At 44.8% G+C, this 17,783-nt stretch overlaps 1 protein-coding gene across 1 annotated transcript; it reads right to left on the bottom strand.

Annotated features, from left to right (window-relative positions):
* Nucleotides 1–938: 938 nt before the first annotated feature.
* On the bottom strand, nt 939–17,119 carry RRN3 (RRN3 homolog, RNA polymerase I transcription factor). The gene is made up of 18 exons (XM_083412545.1): nt 16,915–17,119; nt 15,521–15,623; nt 15,068–15,124; nt 12,947–13,036; nt 12,723–12,852; nt 12,536–12,592; nt 11,570–11,633; nt 10,598–10,667; nt 10,080–10,178; nt 9,316–9,396; nt 7,471–7,588; nt 6,722–6,852; nt 6,128–6,258; nt 3,822–4,006; nt 3,088–3,196; nt 2,532–2,684; nt 1,513–1,600; nt 939–1,340 (listed from the first exon to the last, which is right to left on the bottom strand). Exons 2-18 carry the CDS (start codon nt 15,611–15,613, stop codon nt 1,197–1,199), a joined length of 1,800 nt encoding a protein of 599 aa, XP_083268671.1. The 5' UTR covers nt 15,614–15,623; nt 16,915–17,119; the 3' UTR covers nt 939–1,196.
* Nucleotides 17,120–17,783: the final 664 nt, after the last annotated feature.

Below are 17,783 nucleotides of genomic sequence, written 5' to 3'. Positions count from 1 at the left end.
CCCCCCCTCCCCCATGCACCCAGTGGGGTTTCTTGTTTACCAGGCTCTGGAAAGGTTGTAGGACGACTCTGGGAAGCTCCTAGAACCTTCATGCCTTCTCCCCCAAGGTGGATAAGCAGCCCTCCACCTTGCAGGGTCCAGGGATTCCAAACTTTGCACACAGGTACCTGGACCTGAACCCATAAGTAAGTTGGAGGGGTTTTGGGGTCCACTGTGCTATGTGCATGCCTTTGTGCAGAACTTCTGCATCCGTCTATCCTTACACATGAAACACACACCTAGCACAATATGGAATCCAGATCCAGCCTATCAACGAAACTTGTAAATGGAACCATGCATGGTTGCCATATACTCCATGGTGAACGTACAGCTTTGGGCGGTGCTAGTTTTCTAGAGAGAAAGGTGCCGGAGCTCTCCACAAATGCCTCCCTTGTTCTCTTTTAATGGCAATGGTGCCCACCTGAGAGGTGCCGGAACTGAGTTCTGGCAAGTTCCAGCTGGGGGGAAAAGCTCTGGCTTTGGGAATTGAGGATTATCTGCACAGATGAGTTCCAAGATGGTGGCGCGTTCATACGCTGCGGCTCTGAGCTCCCAATACTTCAACATACAAACAAGAAGTACAGAAGTGTAAACTTATTTGGCTCTTAATTGGAAAGGGCTAGAGTAGTAGCCTTGCATACAGAAGGTTGCAGGATCAACTCCCAGCATCTGTAGGTTGGGCTGGGAAGACTGCTGGAAACCCTAGAAAACTATTACCACTCAATGTAGACAAGACTGAGCTAGATGGTCTGACTCAGTATAAAAAAAGCACCAGTTTTTGTATTATATTTTCCACACTTTGGCAAACACTGCTTAGTTCCAAAACTTGGAATGGAGCTCTTTGCTGCTGGGGCAGGACATAGTCAAAAGCTTGGCTGGGCATCCAAGAACTAGCACACTTCTCTGATTCATAGTCTTTCATATATTTAATACATTAGATGAGCCATTGCAAATCAAAAGGAAATTGTTAAATTCATATAGCTTACAAAATGAAGTGAACACACCCCAGTTGAAAGTATCCACATACTTGTTTCAGTTTTGCTTTCAGTATTGTTCCAAGAAATCGGTTTAGGAACTGTGCAAATAAACAAAAGGGTCTCTATGAGAACGATTGCCCTGACGACTTTGTATATGCTCCTGGAAGGTCACAGCAGCATCTATAGCGATGGAACTGGCAGTGACCCTATGCAGTTTTCTGAACTCTGAAGTGTAGAGTCAAAGGAGCCTGATGTCAATCCACCAATGCCATCATTTTGAGGAGTTTCACCTTTCAGAAAGTCATCTTCCTCTTCACCTTTGCCCTGCGCACACACACAAAAAAGGAAATGGAAGTACTTTTCACTTAACTTGTTTTTTTCACTCCGCTATCTAGACTCAGGATTTTGTACCAGACTAAAAAACACGGGAACAAATGTACTCCAAGGCAAGGCATCACGTCAGAACTAAAGAAGGCGTTTGAATAAAATTGCTCACCTCATTAATGGAGTCTGTAGCCTCTATGAGGTCTTCAGAAGACTCCTCTTCCCAAAACTGATATAATGGGTTGATTATGTTCTTTGATCTGCAAAAGGCATGATATAAAGAGAGTAGAAGAAAGCAGATACATGTGCTAATCACAAGGCCATTCCGGTGCCATCCAGATTCCCCTACAGTGGAAGAGGCTATCCTTCAATGGGTTAGTTCCCCCACTGCAATAGGGCAAAGTCAGTTTAATGGCCATTCTATACAGTAAAGAGTCTTCCCCCAATTACCTAGCTCTGAGGCCAGGTGGCCACGCCAATGCTTTCTACATTTATCCTCCCCTCTGCCTTAAAAGGACATGGAAATGTTAATAATGAAACCATCCTACATGCCAATAGCAAACTCGGTTTGAGCAGCCAAAACAACACTTTGTATGAACAAGAGGGGAGGCATCAACAAGCTCAGAGGTTTCAAAAGTGAAAAATGGAACAAGCACCAGGAGGAAATGAGAACCCCACAAACAGTGCAATTGGTACTGAGCAAGGACTCTCCCCACCACAATCCTAAGCTGGTGCTGCACCACCAAAGTACACTGGTACCTCGGGTTACGTACGCTTCAGGTTACAGACTCCGCTAACCCAGAAATAGTGCTTCAGGTTAAGAACTTTGCTTCAGGATGAGAACAGAAATCATGCTCCGGCGACGCAGCGGCAGTGGGAGGCCCCATTAGCTAAAGTGGTGCTTCAGGTTAAGAACAGTTTCAGGTTAAGTACGGACCTCCGGAACGAATTAAGTACTTAACCCGAGGTACCACTGTATCCAGCTGGACACAGCTGCACAAGATTGACATGACACAGTTCCTCCCCACCCAGATCGCCACAACACTACTGCAGCAAGAACTTGTAATGAAAAGCAAAATACAGCCTGTAAACCTGAGCTGAAAACAGTAAGGAGTGCTTTGCTTGGAAGTGCCGAGGAGGCTTTTTCCATAGTAAGTAAAAGAAGGTTCGCTGATGTCTGGAATTAGATACCTTTTGAGAATATAAGGGTCAAACGGGAAATAGCTGTCAAGGGGGTTTGTGCAAGTCTCAACAGAGTCACCCCCACAGCTGCTTCTTACAACTGGCAAAACTTGCCGCCTGTTCCTCTCGATGATGGTGTCACAGAATGCGATTTGGTATTTCCTGGAAGAGAGCAAAAAATGGCTGGCTGAAGTTTCTCTATTAAGAAGAGAGATGCAGCCACAAAAACAAGCACACCAAAAACAGCTAAGCCCCTTTCTATTGGCTCAGGTGGGACCCAATCACATCTGGCTTCTCCTCTCCCCGTACAGGCACTCCCACAATGAGTAAAATTCATATATTGGGAGCACCCTGGAGGGGCAGCAGGGCTTGCACAGCCGAGATGCTGGGCAGGGGGTTGAATTTACTGTCACAATTCGGCCTTCCAACCTACAAGCATTGTCCAAACAAGCAGAGCACACATCTGAAAGGGCCTATTATTAGAAAACAGAAATATATTTTGACATCCATATTTCTGTATTAACAATATTCAAGAGAGCTTTTTTTTTTTTTTAAAGACACTTACCTGGTAATGGCTGCAAAAAAATTCACAATGGAAGGCAAGCAGACCTTCAGGGGGTTCAGCTGGCACATCACAATGCGTTCAAGGTTTAAGCTCTGCAGGAAGGCCAAACCTTCAAAACAAAACGAGCAAAGAACATTTAGCGCTTGGGAAAGCAAAAACTGTTTGGGCAGTATGCATTTTTCACAATGCACATGAGGCTCGGTGCCGCTTTGAATGCTACAGGAGAAAAGTGTTACTAAAAGCTGCATATGCAACAAAAAGGCACAGCCAGGCCTGGCTTCCTGACAGATAAAACATACAGTGTGCATGCTACTAAATGCCTTAAATGCATTGAATAGGAATGTGTAAAACAGTCTCCAACAGAGATGGTGTTATGTGGTGGGTCAAAGGAAAGTTAGGAACACAGAAAGCTGTCATGCCAAGACAGACCATTACTCAGTATTCACCACAGATGGCCAGTAGCTTTCCAGGGTCTCAGCCCTACTTGGAGATTCTCTACCACTGAGCTATGGCCCTCCTCGTTCAATGGAATTAACTCCAGTTCAGAAGAGGAATCTTCTAAATGCTCTTCCACCCAATATTTGTCCTGCTCTGTAAACTTATTCATGGCTCCCCAACTGAGAACTCCAAAGATGTGCCCAAGTACTAATGAGAACAGTCCCCACGCAGCTGCTTCTCGCTGTGAGCCATTCAGCTATTAAACTGCCTGTGCTGTGTTTTTCCCATATACACACCTTTCTTTAGGTTTCCGTCCACTATTTGCTTGTGACGAAATATGATCACGTAGAACACAGCCTGGCAGGCGGCATAAAAGGGCCCGTGAAGAGTGATGTCGCAAAAGGCTTTCGCCCCTGTGCCCTGGTTGTCGATGTACACGTGCAGCCAGTTGACCAGCAAGTCCAGGCAGGTTTTCACTGTACTGCAATGGGACCAAAGAAAAAAAGCCTAATTAAGGGCAGCTGTCCTGCATTTCACAAGTGAGTTGGTGGCTACCATTTGGGACAAGGTGCAACGAGGCAACTACATTCTTGTTAGCAGTTCAGGCTTGGTCACAAAGCCAAAAACGCATCTGGGCGCGCCAAAAGCGTTCCATCTTTTTACAAAACCAGTATTTGGAAATCAGCTGAAAGGACTCCAGCTACAGAGCAGAGCAATAAGGGAATTGAAGCAAACAGAAAGGGTGAATGGCAGTAGCTGGAGTCCAGGTGAAGACTGAAGGCTTAAGGTGTATACAATGATGCACCTGAAGTGAGGAAAGCAGAGAAGTAAATACAGTCATACCTCATGTTACGTTCTTTCAGGATACGTCCTGCGGCGACCCCGAAGTACAGTGGTACCTCGGGTTAAGTACATAATTCGTTCCGGAGGTCCGTACTTAACCTGAAACTGTTCTTAACCTGAAGCACCACTTTAGCTAATGGGGCCTCCTCCTGCTGCTGCTGCCACACCACCGGAGCACAATTTCTGTTCTCATCCTGAAGCAAAGTTCTTACTTAACCTGAAGTACTAGTTCTGGATTAGCGGCGTCTGTAACCTGAAGCATATGTAACCTGAGGTACCACTGTACCAGAAAGGGTTACTTCCAGATTTCGCCACTAGCGCATGTGCAGATGCACAAAATGACGTCACACGCATGCGCAGAAGTGGCAGATTGCAACCCACACGTGCGCAGACACACCGCTGCGGGTTGCACTCTTTTCATGTTGCGAACGGACCTCTGGAACGGATCCCGTTTGCGACCAGCGGTACCACTGTACCAGAACACTGCTGTTGTAAGATTCAGAGCAAACAGAAGGAAGTACGGTACAGTGGTGCCCCGCAAGACGAATGCCTCGCAAGACGGAAAACCCGCTAGACGAAAGGGTTTTCCGTTTTGGAGGTGCTTCGCAAAATGAATTTCCTATGGGCTTGCTTCGCAAGACGAAAATGTCTTGCGAGTTCCTGCGGGGTTTTTTTCCTCCCCCCCCCCTTTTCCCCAAGCCACTTAATAGCTGATCCGCTAAGCCGCTTATCAGCTGATCCGCTAAGCCCGCTAATAGCGCTAAGCCGCTAATGGGCTTGCTTTGCAAGATGAAAAAAACCGCAAGACGAAGAGACTCGCGGAACGGATTCTTTTTGTCTTGCGAGGCACCACTGTACTTCTTTCACACAGTGCATCATTAAAGGAGTTCGATCCTATAAGATGGTAATGATGGACGGCTTTAAAAGAGGATTCCGCATATTCAAGAAGAAGGCTGTCAAATTTCAACAAGCCATGCTCTCCTTCCACTGCCACGGCCAATATGCCTCTGGAGACCAGCTCCTGGGAACTGCAAGTGGGGAGTGTGCTGTTGTGCTCAGGTCCCGCCTGGGGGCTTCCCACAGGCTGAGCAAAGCGAGAACATGATGCTGAACTAGATGTCTTTTGGCCTGATGCAGGAGGACTTCTCATGTTTTTGCACAGACAAGTCAGAGCAAGGGCTGACTTGAAGAAGAGCTTAAGACAAAACTTCTTGTGTGGTTCTGGGCATCAGAGTCTTGACCAGCAGACGCCAGAAAAGAAGCTTGGTTATGGGGACCTCTCTACCTATGATGCTATTCAAGACTTAGATCAGGGGTAGGGAACCTGTGGCTCTCAGGATGTTCTGGCTCTCAGGATGTCCATCTCCCATCCTTAGCATTCTACTGCCCCAGGCAGCAGCCTGCACGGCAGAATGGGACCACAAAAATAGGAAACACTTAGCAGACCAGGATAAGCTAGTCCTTGGGAAAGGTATGTAAGCTCAGTAGTAGAGCATCTGCTTTGCATGCAGAAGGCCCCAGATTCAATCCCTGGCATCTCCAGGTCAGGCTGTTCCCCACCCAAAACCCTGGAGAGCTGCTGCCAGTCAGAGTAGACAATACTGAGCCAAATGGGCCATTGGTCTGACAGCGTAAGGCAGCTTCCTATGACAGCTAAGTATCTATTGCATTAGCTCCGCCACTGCACTCCTCGATTCCACATATCTAACCTTCCACAGCAGATCAGTAACTACAAAAAGGAAGTTGGTAGGCTACTTACACAACCGGAACAAACTTTGCCCGTGCCAAAAAGCTGCCGGTGTAGTTGGCAGCAGCCTGCCTGATCACGGCCGGAGTATTTGGATTACGAAGCATTTTCCAGAGGTGCTCCACAAAGGCTTCTGCAATTCCCTGTAGGACAGAGTCACATGTGGCAAGACATCAAATACTGTGGAAACTAAATCCATGGACTCTATTTGCAGGCATCAGTTACTTCTGGGAGTAGGGGGTGAGGAACATGTAGCCCTCCAGATTGGCTCCAACTCCCATCAGTCCCAGCCAGCATGTCCAATGATCAGGGATGAGGGGAGATGTGAGTCCAGTAACATCTGAAAGTCCACCCTGATACCCAGCAAACAGGGACCTTTTTGGCAGTGAAAGCAATCAACATGCCTCCATATGTTGGAAGTAGCGTCCTTAGTCAGATCTTGCTCACCAAGAAGACTGCAGATGCTTTTAGCTCCAACCCCCAAGGCCTAGGCCACAGTTCCTTGCAGTCCACCCCCACCCCTGCACATTTAGGGGGTCTGCGATGGCTCCCCACATCAATAAGTGGGAGCAAAGCATAGCAAGAGAGGCAATTAACTATACACACCAATTTGAAGCTAGAGAGGTAGAACATGATGTACTGCACGTGACATGAGCCGTGGGTCGGCAAAATGAGCTTATCAAACACTGTCACCAGGTCCCGATACAAATCCTTGGTGTTGCCAATATCAAGCTTCCCTGAGAACAAAAAAAACATTTCTGTTACTGCAGCATCGTACCAAGAAACAGCATGACTATTTTTCACGTTTACAGCAATGTTTTTCAAATGAAGATTTTCTTGGCCAAACAAATGCAGGTTATAGCAAAAAAGAAAAGAAAAGAAAGCAATTTTAGCTAGCAAGCAGTGACAGTAAATATGAACATATGTAATAAAACACATGTAATACACAAAAACATACACATATATCAGGTCGCAAAGCTTGTCTCATGGGTTTTTCCGAGTTGGAAGGTTTCACAGCACACACAGCTGTATTGAACGTAACAGGCTTAGCCAAGTTAGATTTTGTCGATGTCACTAAGAGTGGCAATCAGCTCTAAAAAAATATTTAAATATTTTGCCTAAAAAGGCACTGATAAAACTCCACATGGCTAATCTCACCTGGCATAACTTTCTCCTGCCCTTAATACAAACATCTACACACAGGCCTGTCTTGCTTCCTTTTACCCACTTTAAGCCTGCAGATCTATATTCAAGAATCTCCTAGGTTGCCCCACAGATTATTTCTATCATCTCTGCTGCCTCCTCACTATACATTTCAAAGAAATAATTTAAGCACATTGTGCAGGGGCCATTACCGTTCACATGGCAGATATCTTTAACGTATGAAAACAAGACAATCATCAGGATGTCTAGGCGTTCTGCAACTGGGTGAGCCATCACCTCATTCTTCTCTGGGTTTTCTCCATCTTCATCCTATTAAAATAAAGTACTGAATAGAGTACTGAACTCTGGTAAAAAAAAGGTAAAGGTACCCCTGCCCGTACGGGCCAGTCTTGACAGACTCTAGGGTTGTGCGCCCATCTCACTCAAAGAGGCCAAGGGCCAGCGCTGTCCGAAGACACTTCCGGGTCACGTGGCCAGCGTGACATCGCTGCTCTGGCAAGCCAGAGCCGCACACGGAAACGCCGTTTACCTTCCCGCTGGTAAGCGGTCCCTATTTATCTACTTGCACCCAGGGGTGCTTTCGAACTGCTAGGTTGGCAGGCGCTGGGACCGAACAGCAGGAGCGCACCCCGCCGCGGGGATTCGAACCGCCGACCTTTCGATCGGCAAGCCCTAGGCACTGAGGCTTTAACCCACAGCGCCACCGCGTCCCTTCTGAACTCTGGTAACATCTGGAAAATCACCATTGTGGAGAAGCTTATGTATCAAATGTACATCATCATCATCATCAACATTAAGGGGGAAGTAATGCCTTCTGTTCAGAAGGGAGGTTTATTTTTCTTGCTAATGAGAAAAATTCAGGCAAATGCAGAGCCCTTATTGTGTCTTCATCTAAATTATACGCAAAGTAGTGAGAATTTCAGGAAACATCAAAAACAGATGTTTATCTATATTAACTACAGCAAGGATATTCTTTGCTAAACCATGGAAGCAAAGCCAGGTTCTGAGAAAGCAAAAATTAATTAAAAATATATGGGGAAAGCTGGAATTTATAAAGTTAACAAGGATGATACACCCAAATAAAATTGTGAGAAAACTGGTAAATGGAATCCAACAATCAAATACATACACACACAGGACACAGAGCTCTATGTATGAAATAGGTATAACATTCAGGGTCATATTGTTTCCTGCTATAAAGGAAATATAAGCGAATATTTAAATATTTGATATTGAGATTTTTTAAGAGATACTTTGAACGTTTATTAAAAGTTTACATTCAACCTATATTTTTGAAAGTGCTACAAAAAATAATTGTAACGTCAAAGGTTTCGTTATCGAGATATTGTAGGAATACTGAGAGGCTTATATAATAGGATGTGTTGCATTATGTAACATTCTTACTAATATTTGTACAGTGGTGCCTCGCAAGACGAAAAGAATCCGTTCCGTGAGTCTCTTCGTCTTGCGGTTTTTTTCGTCTTGCGAAGCAAGCCCATTAGCGGATTAGCGCTATTAGTGGTTTAAGGGCTATTAGCGGCTATTAAGGGATTAGCGGCTATTAAGGGATTAGTGGACCAGCTGATAAGCGGCTTAGATCAGCTGATAAGCGGCTTAGCAACAGCTGATAAGCGGCTTAGCTAACAGCTGTTAAGCGGCTTAGGGGCTGAGGGAAAAGGGGGAGAGGGGAAAAAACCCCGCAGAACTCGCAAGACATTTTCATCTTGCGAAGCAAGCCCATAGCAAATTCGTTTTGCGAAGCACCTCCAAAACGGAAAACCCTTTCGTCTAGCGGGTTTTCCGTCTTGCGAGGCATTCGTCTTGCGGGGCACCACTGTATTATCATGTATTATTTGTATTATCAAGAATATGGATTCCACCAAATAATCCTGGGACCCATAGTTTGCTAAAGGTCCTGGGAACTGTAGCTCGGTGAGGGGGTAAATTACAGTTCCTGGGATTCTTTGAGGGAAACCATGTGCTTTGCACATATGGCTCAGATGTGACCCGTTGCACTGCTCCATAAGCACACTTGCCATGTCAAAGAGTCCTTCTTCAGCAGCCCCTTCGCTCTCATCCTCTTCAGCAGCTTCAATCTCTTTTCTCGGAGCGCTCACCTGTTGTAAGGAGTAAGGATACTGAACATTTCTAAAGGCGTTTGATACGCGTGCAAATGAAGGCGCACAACAATTCTTAAAACTTAGATATCCCGCCCCCAGCTGAAAAGGTAATGGGTTTGATTGAAATATTACCCAATGTCATATTTATATCCTGCCTTAATTGCAAGGAGCTCAAGACACCGAATTTAGGGGAGAATGTTCCATTGTGCAAGCAGAAATCCTCGCGCTGACGAAACTTTCAAAGAATCATAGAATTGTAGAGTTGGAAGGGACCCTAAGGGTCATCTAGTCCAAGCGATGCAGGGATCTCAAGTCCTTGCAGAGCTACTTTGGACACAACCCCTATAATTTACTTTCCCGCCCAGGAACAGGGCAAAAGCAGGCTATCCATTAAAGCCAGTCTAATAAAACCATCTATACAACCATCTCTTTTGTCCACTTTTTATAAACACTGACCCGGAGATGGTATGGACCAGGCATAGGCAAACTCGGCCCTCCAGATGTTTTGGGACTACAACTCCCATGATCCCTGGCTAACAGGACCAGTGGTCACGGATGATGGGAACTATAGTCCCCAAACATCGGGAGGGCCGAGTTTGCCTATGCCTTCCTTTTCTAAAATGTAATACAAAATAAAGGTGAAAGAATTAAGTCTTTTACGAACCACACTCTATACTTACATCAATCTTTAATACCCTTTCAATAACCAGCTCCAGAATGTCATGCCTCAGAGTTGGGATATATCCGCTGATTCGTAGCATGTTATGCACGTAGCATTGCTGCAATGGAATTCCCCCACAAAAATGATAAATTAAAAAACATACACAAAACGTTCTCCTTGTATAGAAAACCATTTGAGTACTAAGGCTAACGGGCCTCTTCAATTTGTAGTTTAAACACACCGCAGATTGGATTTTCTCAAGGTGGGCCTTTGTTTTTCAGTTTCGTACTGCTTGAGCTTCAGCAAGGTAGGTTTGGATCAGGGATTTTTTAATGGTGTAAGACACCAGACAACAGAAGGGACCACAGCTCAATCATAAAGCTCGTGTTTTGCATGAAAGAGATTTCAGGTTCAATCCCTGCCAATATTCTCAGTTAAAAGGAAATCAGGCAAAGGGAGATAGGAAAACAAAACAGCCAAAGCAGAAAATCCCTAGTGAGATGGAAAGACGAAGAAGGCATTAACACTTTTACTCACCAGGGTTCTTTCTGATTTGTTAACAAAAGGAAATTTGTCAACAAGCACCGGCATGAGAAACTGCGGCGTCCTGCAATGCAAGTGTAAAGAAGCTTCAAAATAAGTGTGAACATGGGACAGCCCATTAAAGAATCTCAGCAAATGAAACATTTCAGGAGTTGAATGATGAAAGTCATAGGGGGAAAAAAGAATCACAATACTGTTTTCCACCCAAGCTTGAGACAGATTTCTTAACATAAATAGGGAACTACTTAAGAAAAGTATACAGTAATGCTATAAATAAGATTACTGGGCTATCTTGCACATATTATCTCTCGGTGCAGCAATTACAATTTAACCCATTTATTACATAAATTATTAATTTCATTTATTGACTGATTTTAATTGGTTACATCTAGTTTATCAGGAAAAATAAAAAAACAGGCCCCAACAGCACAGTGTACACATGCAAAGTCTTTAGTCTTTTAAAAGACTCATTGGAAACTCGAGATGGAGAATTAGATCTGTCCTCCCGGAAGAATAATCAAACATGCGGTTTAATCAAGAGTAATTTATTCCCTACCAAGATAGTTCACTTGCAATCATACTCCACCTAAAATCATGCACTAAAATGGGGGGGGGGGGGGGATACACATTATACATTAAGCAATTTAATTGAAATGATAATTCAGTAGCACCCTAAACACAGGATTAAGGCTTCTCTTTCTTACAAGCTTTCACACGTCATACCGTAACCGATTACAACAGCAATACAGAGGAACCAATCTAGGACGAAACGTAATTTGAGGGCTGCTAAACATATTTATACCAATTAATACTACTGACCTATTTTGAACTACAGAATATTATCAATTTAGGTAGCTTTGTCACTTGAAGCTAATATGCAAGATGTGTGATTGTGTTTCAGCTAGCAGGTAGAAAAGGCTATGAATTAACTTAGGGGGTGTACCAAATCAATTATTATGTACTTACAAAGGGACGTATTTTGCAATTGTTTGCAGTGCTCTATGGCAAGTGTCAAAGCCTTCGGTAACATCTGCAAGAATTGAACATCATCAAGCATGTATGTTTTTCTTATATAGATTTTCATGTTATATTTATATTATATTTAAGGTAGATAGATTTGGTGCTATTATATTATTTAAACCAAGCATCGGCAAACTCAGCCCTCCAGATGTTTTGGGACTACTCCGATCATCCCTAGCTAACAGGACCAGATGTTTTGGGACTACAACTCCCATGATCCCTGGCTAACAGGACCAGTGGTCAGGGATGATGGGAGTCGTAGTCCCAAAAACATATGGAGGGCCAAGTTTGCCTATGCCTGGTTTAAACGCTGTATCTAATGTATGTGAGTGGCAGGGTTGGGCGATAACTGGTTTTCATCATTGTGATATATCACCTGCCACACATCACAATGTACTGATATATCAAGATGTCTGAAATAAAAATGGAGCTATGGAGCATTGGCTGGTTTCACGGTTTCCCCCACATTGTGATTTTTGCATAGCACACATACAGTACACACCATGATTCGCAATATATCGCCAGGTCAGAAATTATGAAACCAAAATCATGATATGGACTTCAAACCGGTTTTGGACAATATATTGATATATCACCCAGCCCTAGTGAGTGGCAACGGCTGCTAGCTTAGATAGCTTTTAAAGCGAATTAGGTAAATTCAGGGAGGGTAAGTCTATCAATAGCTCCTGCTGTATGAAACCTCCAAGTTTCATTCAATAGGAAGCCACAAATATCAGAGAGAACTAGATTTCACCCTTAACCTTAACCCTAGAAGCCCCAGTGTAGTAAAATGGAAGTAATATGGAACACAGGAAGCTGCCTTATACTGAGTCAGCTTACACTGACTGGCAGCAGCTCCCCCATGATTTTGTGTTAACATAACTGACCATTAGACATGAAATGGCTACTCACTTTCATCATCATCTGAATCCGAAATGTCCACATCGTTCTCTTGTATGGTTATTCGAGCTAGGTGGAAACAGCATTTTTCTATTATTATACACTTCACGTGAGAATCTGATTGCCAAACTTAAGTTCAAATTAAAAATGGCCACCTGGTCAACAATACAAGGCAGAAGAAAAGAAACCCAAAACTCACGCGGTACAAAATGCGAGACAATCATTGCAAGACATGGCCTAAGGTAGATCGTCTGTGCTGACACCAAGTTGCTCAGGAAAGCCAAATACTCTTCCACCACAGGCTGGCTCCTTTTCAGCCACTGCACCCTCTGCAAAGTTACACATACACTTAAGTTCGAATGCACGTTGCACAGACTGAATCAAGACCAAGTACAGCAAACATTAGAAATGGCACACTCTTACCAATAAGATGCTGACTAGTTGTTCAAACTCCTTGGTCAAGAGTGTAACAGAAGACCGAAACTCACCCAGCCAGTTTATAATCTGGTCATCCTGCAAACAGAACCAATTTCTCTTTAACAGTCTGAACTTTATAAGGTGTGTAAACAAGCAGGGGTACCTTTACCTTTAAAGGTAAAGGTACCCCTGCCCGTACGGGCCAGTCGTGTCCGACTCTAGGGTTGCGCGCCCATCTCGCTTAAGACGCCGGGGGCCAGCGCTGTCCAAAGACACTTCCGGGTCACGTGGCCAGCGTGACGAAGCTGCTCTGGCGAGCCTGCACCAGCGCAGCACATGGAAACGCCGTTTACTTTCCCGCTATAAAGCGGTACCTATTTATCTACTTGCACTTAAGAGTGCTTTCGAACTGCTAGACGGGCAGGAGCTGGGACCGAACGACGGGAGCTCACCCCACCGCGGGGATTCGAACCGCCAACCATACGATCGGCAAGTCCTAGGCACTGAGGTTTTACCCACAGCGCCACCCGCGTCCCCTTTACCTTTAAACAACAACAACAACAACAACAATGTATTAGTAACGGGGTTATTTTTTAAAAAACTGAGTTAATCTGACAGAAGGGCTATTAGGCTTCCACATATCAATCATTACTGGGAGTGTGATGCCACCCTCTGGTGTGATGAGCGACCAGTCTTCCTCTCTAGTTTGAAGCTGGAGAGTGTGCAGGGTTCATCTATGCAGTCGTGTAGTGATCCTAACCCCTCCCCAGCTCTAAGGCTGGAAGGAAGGCCAGGAACTCTGTAGCAGTTGTGTGGCTATGGTGTCCAGGGCGCCTCCGGATGACCCCTGCTCCCACCCACCTCTCCCATGGGAAAGGCAAGTGAATAGTGGGCTAGGATGGCAGCTGCTAGACAGAGGCACTCCCAGGCAGACCTTCCTGCAAAAAAGGTAGAATGGAGTGGGATGCCTCTTGGGCTGTTGTTGGTCAGTGGCCGGGCCAGGAGGAAAGGGCGGCAACATGGCAACCAGCAAGGCCAGAAAAAAACCCTGCTGGGAACCCATGAAAGCAATTGCGGAGATAAAGGATAGGGCCTGCTTGGCAGTGGCTCCTTAATTACAGAACCCCCTCTCTCCATATGCTGTCAGTTGTGATGATTTTGAGATACACTCAAGTCTGTTTTCCAGAGTTTTTATTAACTTGTTAGTGATTTTTCGTCATTTAATGGATCTTGAGGTTTCAGCTGCTGTTTTGTTACTGGTTCTGGTATACGTAGTAAATTTTATACTGAAAAACTGAGTGTACTTTTTTTTGTAGATACATAGTTGACCTTAGAATTAATTAAAAGTTAAATTTCTGTTCACATGAATGATTTGGCAAGGGGGCAGGGAAGCCAGATACAGTAACACTGCCTTCACATTAGTCAAAAACCAGACATATTGCTGGTGGTCCCTAAGTTGGATTTGGAACAGAGCTCTTAAAAAATTGTTTCCCCCCCCCCCCAAAATGGGAAATAGCTTAGTTCTTTTGAAACCAACTGTGTGCATATTTCAGACCATATTGTGCCTCCAGTAATATCACTGGAAGCACAACAAGGCCTGATCAATGAGCCCCCAACAACCCCATTCCTTATCTTTGTTGCTGCTCTGCCAATGGAAGAATAGATGGTCTCTTTTGCCCCTTCCCCCTTTGACACCAGACACAAAGATTCAAGGAGCAGTAGGTAACATACGGAGCCAGCAGCATTGAGCAAACCACATTAGCCAGCATTCCTTGTGTCTGACATGCAACATGCCAGGCATTAAAAGGATGGTGCACAACCCCCCTCCATTCCTCTAGTGCCAGAACAATTACAAGGGTAAAGGTGTGAGTGAGCTAGGGATAGAGGGAAGCCATAAGTTCCTATGTAGCTTAGATTTTATGCAAGCCTCTGGGCTTGTAAAGCTTCCTTGAAATCAAGTCTAGCATTACATGCCTGTATGCTAAGCTGTGGTCAGATATGTTACTGATTATCCTAGTTATAATCATAAATGGTACACAAAACTGCAACAATTCATTCTGGTTCATTTTTTTCTTACATCTAAGAAGTCATGCAGAGCACTGAAATACTTGATGAAAAAATCCTTACTTTGATGTCAGAATCTAACAGCTGATGCTTCAACAAATCAAATTCAGTTGTCTCACCCTTCAAAACAAAAACAAGAATTAAGTTGTACACTAACAAATCATGCAGCCTTACATCGAAGCTTATTCGATCCCTATTGAAAATAAATAAAGAGACACATTGGGCATATTACTGTTTCAAAGCATAAAAACAATAGAGGTTCTCTTCTCTCTCTCGTTGCAACATATGTTAATAACTTTACTGTAGCTCCTCAAAACCATTTTTTCAGATTTAGTGACTATATCTTGTTTTCCTTTCACTTCTTTTGATGAAAATAACTAAGATACTGCCAGAGACAGTGGGAGTATACAGCTAAAAGACAATCTCTTAAGGCCAAACCTGCATTTTTCATTAAAAAACCCCTCACCTTTCAATACAGTCAGAAAATACAAAAAACGAGACAGATAACCATACTACCTTTTGGTATTTTAGAAGGATGTCTGTCAATGTCCCACCAAATCTGACTGTTTTCCTTGGTGGAGATTTTAGAAACTCATCTGCAGCCAACATGTCAGCAGTCCTAGGCATAATAAAACATATGAATGAACACAGTAAGCCAATGCATGAAAGTGTGTGTGAGAAACCAGCAATGAATGAATACTTGTGTGTGTGTGTGTGTGTGTGTGTGTTAAACTCCATACAAGCCAGGATTCTGAACACACTTCCAATGTTGAATTACAATTTTAATTTATTCGTTATGTTGATATCGCACTTTACCTCCAAAGAGAATTAATGTGGTATTGATTGATTGCATTTATATTAAACCATTCCTCCAAGGATCTCAAGGTGGTGATGTGCATGACCCTCCCCTGTTTACAGCTAAAGAGTGTCAGAATAGGTCCACATATCCTCTTGGCCATTTAAGCTCCCAGGGTTAGTGAAGACCTGTCACTGCCATCACAGCCTAGCCTACCTCACAGTGCTGTTGCGAGGAGATAGAATGCAGGTTCAGTAAAAGGATGGTAAAAAAAAAAGCCACACACCAAGTCTTATGAGGAACAGTTAAGGGAATTGGGTGTGTTTAGCCTGGTAAAGAGGAGACTGAGGGTAGATATGACAGCCATCTTCAAATACAGTACAGTGGTACCTCGGGTTACAGACGCTTCAGGTTACAGACTCCACTAACCCAGAAATATTACCTTGGGTTAAGAACTTTGCTTCAGGATGAGAACAGAAATCACACAGCGGTGGCAGCGGGAGGCCCCACTAGCTAAAGTGGTACCTCAGGTTAAGAACAGTTTCAGGTTAAGAACGGATCTCCGGAATGAATTAAGTTCTTAACCGAAGGTGCCAGTGTATCTAAAGGACTGTCACATGGAACAAGCTTGTTTTCTCCTGCTCTGGAGGGCAGGATTCAAGTTACAAGAAAGCAGAAAACATCAGGAAGAACTTTATGATAACGAGAGCCGTTTGACAGCAGAACAGACTCCCTTAGAAGAAGGCTGACTCTCCTTCCTTGGAGGGTCTTAAGCAGATGTCAAGGATGCTTTAGTTGAGATTCCTGCCTTGCAAGGCGTTGGAATAGATGACTCCCTTCCAACAATTCCATGATTCTTCGGAGATTCCGAGGATTTCCACTGGGACATCCCTCCCCACGCCCCTAAATCTATCCTAGGGGATCCCACCTAAAAGTAGATTTAGGGGGCAGGAGAAACTTCCCACTGCGTGAGCAGCAAAAATCCTTGGGCTGACAGGACACGTTGGTGGAATACGATTTGGAGCAGCTTGTTGCAAACGCAGGAGGCAAACACGATGCAGTCAATGAGCTTCCCCCCAGCGCACCTCCCTCGCAGCCTCCACCTCACCCTCACCTGCGCTTCGCCGAGGCCTGACTCAGGGCCTCCGCCTGCCGCCCAGCCCGCGGGGCCGCCGTTCTTCCTTTCCCCACGAAGCCGCCGCTTCTTCCCTTTCCATCCTCCTCGTGCGCGCAGCCCAAGAGACGCGAGTCTTCCCCACGCAGCACAGCCAGCGCAGAAGTCTCCCTCGGACGTCCCCGGAAGTGAAACAAGAGGTATTTCCGGGTCGGCGAGGGGCGGGCCTTCCGCTGTTTAAAGGGCCACCCGCACGACCGAAGGCGCATGGGCACTTCTGGCTGTTTGTCCCGGAGCGGCTGGAAAGAGGCTCCGTCGAATGTGTAGGCGCCGCGGTATCTGGTCATACGGTAATGCGGAGCCCGTGGTGGTTTAGACCGGCGGACTAAGGCCGGGGTTCGAATCCCCCGCCGGGTGACGTTTGAACTGCCTCACAGGGTGGTGGTTGTTGTGTGAGGATTCAAATGGGAGAGGGGGCGAAATTCTGGACTAAATCGCAGGAACATGTTCTGGTCTTCCCCCCACAAAAAACAAAAACAAAAACACTCTGGTTTATACGCGTGGAGTTCTGTCCATATGTATGTGATAAAAATCATTTTTAAAGAATTAATAAAAGTCCTTTTTTATTTTGAAAAAACGGAGGTGGAGAGAGAAGCGCTGTTCGCTACCTTGAGCTCTTTGGCGAGGGGGAGAGGGAAAGGTGGGATGTGAATGGAATGATTTGTTTGTTCCGTACAATTGATCTAGCAGTTTACAAAAGATAAAACGGTGAGATCAAGAAAGGTTCGCAAGCCTACTTTAAAACCTACAAGGTTTTTTTTTTATAAAAATGCTACATCAGATTAAAACGACCTTCCTAAGCATCTGAG

The sequence above is a fragment of the Podarcis tiliguerta genome (assembly GCF_965153285.1).
Source record: "Podarcis tiliguerta genome assembly, chromosome: 14".
Lineage (NCBI taxonomy): Eukaryota > Metazoa > Chordata > Lepidosauria > Squamata > Lacertidae > Podarcis > Podarcis tiliguerta.
Note: the sequence above shows the minus strand (reverse complement) of the source record. Positions and strands in the feature narration are given on the sequence as shown.

Bases quoted from the DNA above. Each gene is read 5' to 3' on its own strand.
- RRN3 (XM_083412545.1), bottom strand. From the start codon at position 15,613: ATGTTGGCTGCAGATGAGTTTCTAAAATCTCCACCAAGGAAAACAGTC. The intron at 12,593-12,722 runs GTGAGTTTTGGG...GTTTCCACCTAG, and splicing joins TGTCTCGCATTTTGTACCGC to CTCGAATAACCATACAAGAG. The intron at 1,601-2,531 runs GTATCTAATTCC...TGCCTTTTGCAG, and splicing joins GACCCTTATATTCTCAAAAG to ATCAAAGAACATAATCAACC.